The 12622-nt window shown below is 47.8% G+C and overlaps 1 protein-coding gene across 4 annotated transcripts; it reads left to right on the forward strand.

Annotated features, from left to right (window-relative positions):
* Positions 1-935: 935 nt before the first annotated feature.
* DACT1 (dishevelled binding antagonist of beta catenin 1) lies at positions 936-10770 on the forward strand. Of its 4 annotated transcripts, none has more exons than XM_065635907.1 (4): positions 936-1358; positions 3710-3842; positions 5467-5622; positions 8080-10770. In XM_065635907.1, exons 1-4 carry the CDS (start codon positions 1014-1016, stop codon positions 9936-9938), a joined length of 2493 nt encoding a protein of 830 aa, XP_065491979.1. In that variant the 5' UTR covers positions 936-1013; the 3' UTR covers positions 9939-10770. The 4 variants fall into 4 exon arrangements, with proteins under 4 accessions (XP_065491979.1, XP_065491982.1, XP_065491981.1 ...); XM_065635910.1 differs by having other exon boundaries at positions 8194-10770; XM_065635909.1 differs by having other exon boundaries at positions 5467-5529.
* The last annotated feature ends 1852 nt before the right edge of the window (positions 10771-12622 follow it).

Below are 12622 nucleotides of genomic sequence, written 5' to 3' on the forward strand. Positions count from 1 at the left end.
CTCAGTTTTTGCTCTATTTCGATACTAACATTTTCCTTTTTTCTTTGGCATCTGCATTTCCACCCCTCCTTCTTTCCACTGTGCGCCCATTGAAAACCTAATTGCAGATCCCTTGCTGCAATTAGTCTACACGCTGTTACAAAGTTCCCTTCATTATGGCTTTCTCGGCTAGTTGACTCAAACTGGCTTTGAAGCAACACGTCGCTGGTGCTTTGATCCTTGCTCCTACGCCATGGTCAGCACCCTGGTGTAGGGACTGCCATGTTCTCCTCTGCTTCCCACCTTTCTCTACCCACTCCTTTTCCTTTTAAACTAAAGGAGGGGAGATTCAGACTAGACATGAGGAAAAAATTGTTGCCCCTGAGGATGGTGAGAGCCTGGCCCAGGTTGGCCAGAGAGGTGGTGGCTGAACCATCCCTGGAGACATCCCAGGCCAGGCTGGACGGGGCTCTGAGCAACCTGAGCTGGTGCAGATGTCCCTGCTCATGGCAGGGGGGGCACTGGGGGAGCTGGGAAGGTCCTTACACCCTCATGCCAAGATGTTTTGTCCCCAGCTACATCATTTATGCTCCCGTTTCGGATGTATCCGGCTGTATAAGCTACACGGCACCACAACGTGCTGCTGATGGCCCGTGACCGCACCGTGCGGGGGCTTCAGAGGTCATCGCTGGAGTTTTTGGAGAGGTCAGTGGGTACCACGCCCGCGTACCCCACCTTCCCACACCCCGCCAGGCGCGGCGGCGGGGGGACGGTGGAGACGCGGGGTGGGAGGAGAAGGAGAAGGAGGAGGAGGAGGGCGACCGGGCGTGGAGAGAAGGAGGGAGGGAAGGAGGGCAGGGAGGCGGGCGCGGGGCGGCGGTGGGCGGGCGCGGGGCGGCGGCAGCCGGGGAGGGAGCCGGGCGCCCCGCGGCCCATTCGCGACCGGCGGCGGCGGCGGCGGCAGCGCGGCGCTCGGCAGCGCTTGGCCCCCCGCGGGCAGGGCCTGTCAGCGGCGGCCGCCCCCCTCCCCGGCGATGAAGGCGAACCCCGCGGCAGCCGCCACCGCGGCGGCGGGGCCGGGGCAGGCGGGGGGGCCGCGGGAGCCCGATGCGCGCTGGCGGGAGAAGGGCGAAGCGGAGGCGGAACGGCAGCGCACCCGGGAGCGGCTGGAGGCCACGCTGGCCGGGCTGGGCGAGCTGGAGTACCTGAGGCAGCGGCAGGAGCTGCTGGTGAAGAGCCTCCTGCTGCGGCGGCCGGCGGGAGCGGGGCCTGGGGCGCAGGGTGGCCGCGGGGAGCCGCCGGGAGAGGGACAACCGCCGCCGCGCAGCCTGGAGGAGAAGTTCCTGGAGGAGAACATCCTCCTCCTGCGGAGGCAGCTGGTGAGCGGGGGCGGCGGGGGGCGCCGGCCATGCGGGCGTGTGTCACCCGTGGGTGGGGGCGTGTGTCGCCGGGGGGACGCGGGAGCGTGTCACCGGGGATGTGGGAGCGTGTCGCCAGGGGGATGCGGGCGTGTGTCGCCGGGGGGACGCGGGAGCGTGTCACCGGGGATGTGGGAGCGTGTCGCCAGGGGGATGCGAGAGCGTGTCACCGGGGATGCGGGCGTGTGTCACGGGGGGATGCGGGCGTGTGTCACCGGGGGGATGCGGGCGTGTGTCACCGGGGGATGCGCGCCTGTCGCGGTCCGCTCGGGGCGGTGTGACCCGCGGAGGGGCGAGGAAGGGGCTGCGGGCGGCCGCGGTCCCCCGAGGGGTACATGCCCGCGCCGCTGTCACGCCGGCACAGCGTCCCCAGCCCGCAGGTGAGGGAGCAGCGGCTGCCGGGGACGGAGCCTTCGTGGGTGACAAGTCGGTGGCGATCGGACTTCACCGGCGTTTTGCTCGTGGCCGCACAGTTCCCCGTCGGTTTCCCGAGCCAGGCCGGCGGTCCAACTTCCATTCAAGGCAAAAGAGGCGCTGCCGTTGCCGTGAATGGAAGTTGGGAGCGAGCTCCTGGGTCGCAATCCTGAGAGGAGGCAACGAGCGCAGGATCAGGCCCCTTAAAATAAGAGATGCTTTTGTTGAAAGACGCGTTATGTAGCTGGTGTGGGAAGAGATGGAGGGCGGCATGAAGCGGCAGATCATTTTTCAATGAAAATAGCGTACAGCTGTGCCTGGCGGTCTTTGTGCACGGCTCAGCATTTGCTTTCACCCAGGGAGAAGTTAGACTATGTAATTTATTTGCCTGATTTCTTCTTCTCCTCAACCCCTCTTTTTTTTTTTTTTTCCCCTCTTTCCTTTTTTCCTTGTTAGCCTTTTAGCACAGCTAATTTAGGATTATTTCCTTCTTTAAAAGAGAAATGATTTTGCTGCTGAGAAGGGGCTGGCTGCTGAAGAGCCGTAGTGAAGGACCAAGGAGTCATTACTCAAAAAAAAAAAAAAAAAGGAGGGGTGGGGTGGGATTTGTGGTAGCACTTTAATTTGTGCACTTGACATTGCAGATTGGAACCAGATGCGGTGCTTGCTGGGGGAGGGGGGACACTGGTGGCAATCGGTGGTTCACTTGATTACTGCTCGAACCCATCACCTCTGCCAGCCTGGCTGGCAGCCAGCTCCCTGCTTCCATCAGAAATTTGGGAGAAGACCTGGGATCATCCCTTTGGTTCTCCAAGGAGGGTGTTAAATGCCAACACATCTTCAAACATCCTCCCTAATACTACTAGCGTTTGCTTTCCCTTTGCCCGAGGACTGGCCCACCCCGGAGGAAAGGTTGTCCTGGATTTAATGGGTTTAGAACTAGTCCAGTTCTGAGCATCAAAACTCTTTGCAATGAGAGTAGCAGAGCATCGCTGGGCACTCATCAAATGATGCACTAAAAAAAGAGAGATAAACCTTCCTCCTGCCTCCCTCACTTTCCCCAAAGCCAGAACAATTAAAGGGTATGAAGCTGAACAGATGATGGATAAGCAACATTATAATACACACAGCAAAACTGATTGCGATGACCGTGGGTTAATGAGTGCCTTACAAAATCATTTCTTACTGCTCATCTTATGCCATCAAATTACCTTCATAAATAGCCTTAAAATTCATCTCACAGCAATTTTATACCATTATAATGGGAGAAGGGGAAGAATTGCTCTTCCTTCTTGCTGCACTGCAAAACTAATAAAAGAGCTGTGATCCCAGCCCTGGGAATCTCGCTGTCTATATGGTAAACTATAAGCTCATAATGTGCAGCAGAACAAGGCGGTTCCCGCATTACAGGCACTTGTTGGCAGAACTGTTTCGTCCCATTGTGTGAACAGATGTGATCTTTGGCTAACATCACTGAGATGGTGAACGTCCCCTATTACACTGGCAAAGCTGTCCTTTCACTGAAGTGGCCCGTTTCATGTGCACAGGTCTGGTTTGGCCATACCATACAATACAGCTTTGTTGTTACAGCTGTGGTCCTGCAAAGTTGCGCTCTGCCAACATAGTGTGTTGGTCTTCCTAAATTACGGAGCGTGCTCCTTATGTAGAACCGGCTGGAAGAGGCTGGAATGAAGTGCCTGCATAATTCTTCAGTTAAGTATTTATCCAGAGTATCTATCTGGAATTTCAGGGCTTTGTTCTCTTTTTTTTTGAATAAAAGTATATTGGCAGGGTATTTCCACAATGACCAGATGGAGAAGGCTGATTGTCTTTGGAGCCCCTTCATGTCTGCCCCACTGAAGGAGCATAATTTTTTTGTTTGTCCTCCTATTTTCCAGAACTGCTTGAGGAGGAGGGACGCCGGCCTGCTAAATCAGTTACAGGAGTTAGATAAGCAAATAAGTGATCTCCGCCTGGACGTGGAAAAAATGACAGATGAACACCTTGAGACAGACAGTCGTCCAAGTTCAGGTGAGGTCAATATTCAGCGAAATGGAGCCTCCCTTGGTACCTGGAATTAAACTGGCTGTAGGTTGCAGTACTACAGCAGTAAATGTCTATAGCATGTTCACACTCTGCTCATTAATGCCTGCTAGCAAATTTCACCTACCACTGGAAAGGTTACTGTTTGTAGACAACATATTCAGAGGAGCATTTCAAGCTTGATTAGATTTTTAGTGTTTGGGGCATTTTTTTTTTCAAGGCCACCCACAGTTTAGTTCAAAAAGTTCTAGTTCTCCTGCATATTAGGAAGGAGGCTGCAGGAAAAAATGGTGAGAGAAAGCACAACCAGCAGGAGGAAGATGTCAAAATTGATTTTACAGCCAGAAGGGAACATTAAATCAAACAATTTGATCCCCCATATATTGAATTTTATCCCATTCTGATTGTGTTGAAGCCAGTAAGTGGTATTTAACTATGGGGAACCTTTCCTAGAGGCATCCAGACTTTTTCTGAAGGCACTAAAGAGTGGAAAATCCACCAACTTGCAGTTGTTAAAACCATTGCTAATTTCTAACCAGAATTTGACTTGTTCCAGCACTTTTTTTTAATATGCTTTTCTCCCATAGAATAAGGTCTTTTCTAGTACACAGCTTTTTCTCCACTTGGAGGTGCGATACAGTATAATTCCTGACTTTTTTGATGAGTTAAACAGGTCAAGTTCATGAAGTCATTTGTTTTAAGGCATTTTTCCAAGCTCTTAAATAGCTTTATGGCCCCTTTCCCATTTTTCAGCTTTTGTTTTAAGTGTGCTGGAGTCAAGGACTAGGCACATTGTTCCAGTGTCTTTCTTACCAGTGCTCTATAGACTGCTGAAGTGATTTCCCTACTGCTGTTCATTAGTCTCTTTGTACATCCAACAATCTCATTAGCTTTTTTTGCCATATCGTTAAGTTTGATTGAGCTGCTTTTCCATGCTGACTAAGCCCTTTTCAGGATTATTGTTTTCCAGGATGCATTCCCATTCTGTAGACATGCCCTGCATTCCTTATTCCTATGAATACAATTTGAATTTTGATTATGGCATGTCATATTTTTCTTGAGTAGACCCAGTTTACCAGGAAATTAAATTTTCTGTGTCTGCACATTATTCACCATTTTCCTTCTTTTGTGCCATCCACAAATATCATATTTATCTCCAGAACTTTAATGAAAATAATGGATAACATTGGACCAAACACTTGGTAAAAATGTTGTAGTTAAGTTTAGATGGAGAGTCTGTCTTGGAAGTATAATATACTATTAAATGAGTGGACTGCCAAACACAGCCTGGATCCTTCTTGCTGAAATCTGAAAACTCATGTAAAGGTTAAAAGCCCCAAACCCTGTAAGTGTCAAAAAAAATTCAAAATTTCATACGCTAAGTAAAGTTCTGCTTTTTTAATTTTAAGTGCTTCACTTTTAAACGGAATCCTTCATAGCAATAAGGACATTACTAAATTGTGCACTGTTTTTTGGGTGACTGAATAAAATCCCATAACTAATTGCAACAGAGCAAGCCAACATAAACATGAGCTCGACTGCCTTTCTAGGGACACAAATGGTAACTTTGTGTAGTCATAACTAATATAAATCCAAACTCTTATTTTTATAGGATTTTATGAGCTGAGTGATGGAGCTTCTGGATCGCTCTCCAATTCATCTAACTCTGTCTTCAGTGAGTGTTTATCCAGTTGCCATTCTAGCACTTGCTTTTGCAGCCCTTTGGAGGCAACACTGAATATCTCAGATGGACGCCCTAAATCTGCAGGTATAGTAAAAGCAGGTCGAATACATCATACTCCAGGAGGTGGCTTTGGCTTTGGAAATACTGCCTCAGGAGTATCCGGGTTGGATTAACCCTTCTTCCTTTCATTTGACATATTATGCTCTGAAAAGATTCCAGTGCCTGTCACATACATGGGTCATGAGGAAGGACTGTTCGCCCTCCACTAGTCCAGCTTGACATGTGAATATGTCACTCGAAACACATGAAAAGAACATGTGAAAATACGACAGCTGCTCTACCCAGCAGAGGGCAGTGGTACCTACACACATAAAAACATTAATAGGCTAATTTCTCGTGGTTTCCTTTAGAGAATCATTTTCATTAAACAGTAATAATCAAAGATACCTCAACAACCATGTCTTCATTGAAGTGACAGAGTAGAATCATAGAATTATTTTGGTTGGAAGAGACCTTCAAAATTGTTGAGTCCAACCATAACCTAGCTCTAGCACTAAACCATGTCCTTAAGAACCTTGTCCATACACCTTTTAAACACCTTTAAGGAGCTAGGCACAGGATTGGGGAGGTCAGGGTGCATGTCAGTCTGTCATTTTGTCAGTTCTGATGGTCCTCAACCCCCAGGTGACCATGCTGAGGTGTGTCCCGCTTTAATGTAGTATAGACAAATAGACATCATGAACAGGGAAAAAAATACTTTGTCTCTTAGGCAGAGAGCTGTTGAATTTCCTTGGACATGAAGCTGAAGATGCAAGCCTTAATGTGTGGGATGGTTAAACAGGAGGGCAGCTTCCGTCTGTTGTCCAGGAAAGACACTTCAGTAGGGCTTTTATGATCAAGCATTATTAGTTGCATATTCAAAAGCTTTAGTTCACTCTGGGTTGTGGAGGATGCTCCTAACAACAGGAGCATTTCCGATCTCCATTATGCTCTTTGAGGTTAACTTATAGTGATTTGTTGTGAATCATGGACAAAATAATTAACGCTTTTCTAACTCTGAAGTGGGCAAATGCAGCCTGGGATACATTCATTGTGAGATGCTGAGAAGTCCTCTAAGCTATCCTTTGAGCAGCTTGAGGTAATTTAATGCTCCCCATTGTAAGGTATATGTGAAATTCATCAGCTGTACATAAAAAGAAAAACATACACAAGGATTACCAGCAGATTGCATTGCTGTTTTATTTTTTCTGGATACATCATGAAACCCTAAAACTCTCATTAATCACACTGTCTCACTTTTAGAGCTGAAATTTCACAAACTGGTGTGCTTTGAAGAAGTCTTTTTGGCAACAATTCCTGACTCTGACATAGAATTTAGGAAACATGGGAAAACTGTGAGATGATCTGGAGGAAGTTCATGCTCCTAACTTCCCTGTTCTTCCTCTCCTGCTCACACAGGAACATCATCTCTATCAGCTAATTTCATCAGCGTTCATGAGATCTCTTTGGAAATAAGCTGTAGATAAGTGATGGGCACTGAGCAGTTGAATTTGAGTACCCTGGCTGAAGTTTCTAGCCCAAGGGTAGGAAACAGGACTGACAGCGAGCTGGAAGGATCATCTAGATTGTACCCCTACCCAAGAAAAGGGCAACATAAGCTTAAGAAAATAATAGTCTTAGGTGCTTGGATTGAAGGCCTGCTCCTAAGGTTGCTTACCTCCTAAATAAGAGCCATTGAATCTGACTCATGGATCTTGAAACGCACTGGATTTCTCTTACAGAACTCTCTTTGCGGAGCCAAGGCTAGGATGTCAGCTGGATTGACCTGCACTCCTTGTACTTGTGTGGAAAGATGAGCTTGTTCCCCATTCTTTAACTCTTTATTGCTCAAAAGGAGCATTTGTTATTAACATTATTATAATATTAAACAATTATGTTGATAGTAATAGTAGCAATGATAATAATAACAACAGCAAAATTAAATCTGGATTTTTTTTTGACTCAAGATATGCTTGGAAAAATCTGGAAGTGAAATTTGTCAATAAGCTAAAAAAATTAATTGGACTCTTGTCTATATTTTTTATGTTTCCCTTTGGATTTAGCAAAGTAAAATATGAAATTCATATATGTTGAGGCCCACAGTGAGTTTTAGAGGTGCCTGCATATAAACAGAAGAGACCCTTAAGGACTTCTGGGTGGCTTGGAAGTAAAATAGGAAGCTCTTAGGCAACCTAGGCACAGGTTTGAAACCAAAGTAAATGTTCTCATTAAGGCTGTGATTTTTATTTTTTTAACTATGTAGTCATATTGGGGCAAATCCTACATAGATGCAGTTATAGGGAGACCCACATAAGAATAGTGCTGCTTTATATCACTTAAACAGCATCCCTGGTCGCAAGGTTTCTACTGTTTGAACAGCGCTGCTGTTGTATTGGCATTGCATCATACGTGTAGATGGGACCAGAGTCCTTGACAACACATGAAAAACGTAGCAGAACTGTCCCTGGCAGGCTCTCTAAACTCTTCTAAAATGCCTTTCAGATCTCATAGGCTGGATGGACTATAATAAGGAAGGCCAGCGTGAGGACCAGACTGCAGGCTCTGTCTGTCGCTCTTTGTCCACACCGCACTCAAATTCCCTCGATGTCGTTGCAGATGTACATCCAAAGTACCAGTGTGATCTGGTGTCTAAAAATGGGAACGACGTCTACCGGTACCCCAGCCCACTCCATGCGGTAGCTGTGCAGAGTCCCATGTTTCTTCTCCCTGTGACTGAAAACCCCCAGCGAGAAGAGGAGAGGCTTGGTTGTGATATTAGCGACGTTTGCGCCGGATCTGAAATGGACTCAGGAAAATCCACCAACGCTTTTCTCCCACAGGGCTCCTGGCCAGCTCCGTGCCCTTCCACCAGCAAGAGGATAGACGGTTACATCTTAAGCCTGGTTCAGAAAAAGACTCACGCGGTAAGGACTAACAAACCCAGGACAAGTCTCAATGCCGATCCCACCAAAGGGATCTTGAGGCATGGAAGCATGTGCATCAGGCAGCCTGCGGGGGTGGCGGCTCATGGTAACGTCGTGAACCTGAAGAGCTCCAAGCAAGCGTGCTTGCCTTCTGGTGGGACCACCGCTCTGGACCATGCGGCACCCTCTCCGTTAAAGCAGAGGCCAAGGGAGCCGGCTGGTGAGCAGCTGGAGAGTAGGAAGGCACCTTTGCCGGCGGCTTTCCCACCCAGTGCAGCAAGCGAAACTCAGAGCAAGCATCTGCCGAGGGGCGTCAAACCAGCACCTCTGGAGCTCAACCGCAACGCAGTGGCTGTGGTGGGTGATGTCCCCAAGGAGAACGGCCAGGTCTTTGCTGCATCTCCCAAAGAGGGCCCGGGCAAGCCTGTCGTGCTGCAGCCGGAAAACAGGGTCAGCCAACCTCCCAAAAAAGTCCTGCTGAAGAGCAGCTTGCAGGCAGCTCGCTCCTCGTCGCCTGCCATCGAGGAGAGGCCCTCGCTGGATTTCAAAAGCGAGGGCTCTTCCTCTCAAAGCCTGGATGATGGGTTGCTGGTGAACGCCCAGTACATACCGGCCCAGCAGCAAAGCGTGAAACTTCACAAAGGCACCCGAAACATCAAGATTTTGAAAAGCTCCGCGCTGAAACACAGGCCCCACCTTGCCAATGGTCTGGAAAACAATTCGCAGACCTTGCGGGAGAAAACCAAGCCGGTTGGCAAGAAGTGCCGCTTTCCCGATGAGTTGGATACAAATAAGAAACTGAAAAAACCCTCCTCGCGGGGGAAGAGAGGCAGCGGCTTGCAGCCGGAGTCGGGTCTCCAGAGCCGGCAGGCTGGCCTGCACAGATCCGCCGTCCGATCCCACGGGCACGGCCGAGAGGTTGTGGTGGCCAAGCCCAAACACAAGCGGGCCGACTACCGCCGGTGGAAGTCATCGGCGGAGATCTCCTATGAGGAAGCCCTGCGGAGGGCGAGGAGGAACCGGCGGGAAGGTGTGGGGGTCTACTCACAGGTCCCCCTGCCCTACGTCAGCCCGTACGCCTACGTGGCCAGCGACTCGGAGTACTCGGCGGAGTGCGAGTCCTTGTTCCACTCCACCGTGGTGGACACGAGCGAGGACGAGCAGAGCAACTACACGACGAACTGCTTTGGAGACAGCGAGTCGAGCTTGAGCGAGGTGGAGTTCGTAGGGGAGAGCACGACCACCAGCGACTCTGATGAGAGCGGGGGCCTTATTTGGTCTCAGTTTGTCCAGACGCTCCCCATCCAAACGGTGACGGCGCCGGAGCTGCATGAAAATGCGGCGAAGGCCTTTGTCAAAATCAAAGCCTCCCATAACCTCAAGAAGAAAATCCTCCGCTTTCGGTCGGGCTCCTTGAAGCTCATGACAACCGTCTAGTGAGGTGACTTGGTGGAATGTATCTGCTTCTGCTTTCGGAAGCAAGGTGCTTTTGTGTACATATTTCCACAGGTTTTTTTTGTTGTTGTTTTTATACAAATATTTAAAACTTAAGGTAAATTATGTCACTTGTCTTCAGAACTTGGGTGGATACTAGTGCCTTTTATGTGGAAATAAAAGACCATTATACTCATTTAAAAAAAACACAAAAAACAAATCTAACACTGCCATTTCAGTGGTGAGCAGCCTCCAGTGCATGGTATCAGAGGGCTATGAAAAAAGGCTAATGTTTCTGGAAATGGATCATCCTTGCCTATTTTTTCCAGCTCTGGGTCTTATAGAGGATATCAACAGCTTAAAGTCGTAAGTTTTTAGGGAATAAGGCTTGGGGAGTGTGGGTGGTCTGTGTGTTTTTGCTTGTCCTGTTCTGCTGCTCCTGTTGCCACATCTTGAACTTCTTCCTCCTGGCAGTCTGGCCTATATTTTTTTCTTTTCTTGTTGATTCTCTTCTTGAAACTCACCCCTGTCCTCCCCCAGCCTTCCCCCACCAGGAAAGGGCTCCTGTTCTATCTGTCTCCAAAGTTAAGTCGCCTTCTCTGGAGAGCACTCTGCTCCCGGCTTCTGGGAGTCCCACTGCGGATGGCGGTGGTGTCCGGAGTAAACTGTTGGAGCAGCTGACCAAGGCTTAGTAACTTCAGTATATTGTGTAAAACTGCTTTTGAAAAAGAAAAACATATGCATGTCACGTGCATGAGTATCAGTAGTTTTAATATTCCTGTTGATGTCCAATTTACTGTACATCATCAATGGCTGTTTTTATATATATATATCATTGTGTAAATTAATATAACACATCATATGCTGTAATAAACAGTCTGTTTTAATACTTTTTTAAAGTTTGTTACATTGGTGGACACCCAGTGAATGGTTTTATATTGGCATTGTCACCACTTAGATGTCTCTTTGATGTGACCTATTAATGTTCCCTGTGTTTAGCCATGCAGGAACTGGAGCAAATTTAAAATGTTACTGTGGATATGACTTGTGTTTTGAGGGAACTGGATTGTCATGGCTCGTCTTGTTTTTCCCATAACTTGCATTTTTTTAAGGGCAAGGTGGGGTTTAGAAGCTCAAAGGCATCTTCAGGTTGTTGCTTATGGGCAGCTCATGTTGCGGAGCAGATGGAATTGTAATATTAATCCTCCTCGCTGTCAGGGTTCTTGCAGACTTTGATTGGTACAACATGGGGGCAGAGGGTAGTTTTCTGTAACCAAATAGATTTGTGTAATGCAACAGGTGTCCCTGTAAAATGTCCAGTAAATGAATCCCCAAAAGCTGTGTGCTCTGGGAGCTGGGCTGTCCCTGGTGCCCTCGTTAGGTATGGTAGATGACTGTATCACAGTGCTGATGAGGTTATGGAAAGAAGTGACAATTTTGTCACCCGCTGGTCTCTGTTCTCAGCCTCTTTCTTCCCACAGGACTGGAGGTGAGTCTCTGCCAGCGAAGGAGACAGGAGCTCACTGTAGACAGCACTGCTTCCCTTTGCAGCAACAGCTTTGGAGCTGCCTGGTGGGAAGGCTGGAGGTTTGTGTTCTGTGCACATCTGATGGAACAAAACCAGGGGATGAGCTGGTTTCTGCAGGTTCATCTTCTGCTCCGGCATCCCTGAAGTGGTGGTCATACACCTGGCATGGATGCTGTGACTGGTATGAATTTCAGGGATATGTGTGCAGCCTGTCCATTCCGTAGCAAGATCTGCTGAGCAGACACCTTTCTTTTGTGGCTTCTTTGTGTCCTTCCTGCTGTCATTCACCTGAAAGGCAGAACAATTTTTTTTCCTCAGGTTTCCTTGCATTGCAAATGTAAGAAGGAGAGATCCACACAGAATTAAATGTCTCTGGGAGCAGCTTCTGAGACAGTAGTAACACTTTTTCTAAGTGGCAGATTTTATTTTTTAAGCTGCAGTGTAGAAAATACCTATCTATAAAATGTCTCTCGCATATTATTTTTTTCTTTTTTTAATAGGGGAATGTCAATTTCTGTAAGGAGTCTTGCAGTGTGGTCAAAAGGGTCTGGATTCACTGATCCAGAAAGTCCTTGCACTTCTATCTCCCGTGATACAGGAAAACCTCTAATGCGCCTTATCTGGTCATAACTCTCCCACTGCTTTACTCATGGAAGGGCAGCAGGTATATATATATATATAAAAATTTTATATATTGATATAGAATGATTCATCCAGAAATTACTGGTCAATGGCTGTCACTGGAAGAGGGGAGAGAAGTAATATTCGTTATTAAACATGGCATTACTAAGTCTAAGCGGCAGTTTAATGCATTCCCCTTAATAACTGATGGGTGTTACATCAAACAAAGGGAATGTCAAGAAGCTTGTCGAAGCTAGTAGTTTCTTTACTAGAATATCTCTTAATCATGCCACATAATCTCTCTTTGAGTGAGAAAAACATGTGCAAACCCCTGTAAATCTCCTCAAAGGTGCAGGAGAGTAGCAGAGAGGATCTTCAGACGTGCACTCTGTCTCTCTGGCTGTAGTGGAGCTGCTGGTGGGAAGACAAACCAATGAGTGGCTTTGGGATGGTGAGTTTTTAATTGTGGTCTTACAGCAAGTTGTCTCATACCTGGTGAGGGAGGCTGGTTTTCAAAAATTATCTGCTGAATAGTTTA

The sequence above is a fragment of the Caloenas nicobarica genome, chromosome 5 (assembly GCF_036013445.1).
Source record: "Caloenas nicobarica isolate bCalNic1 chromosome 5, bCalNic1.hap1, whole genome shotgun sequence".
NCBI classification, from domain to species: Eukaryota; Metazoa; Chordata; class Aves; order Columbiformes; family Columbidae; genus Caloenas; species Caloenas nicobarica.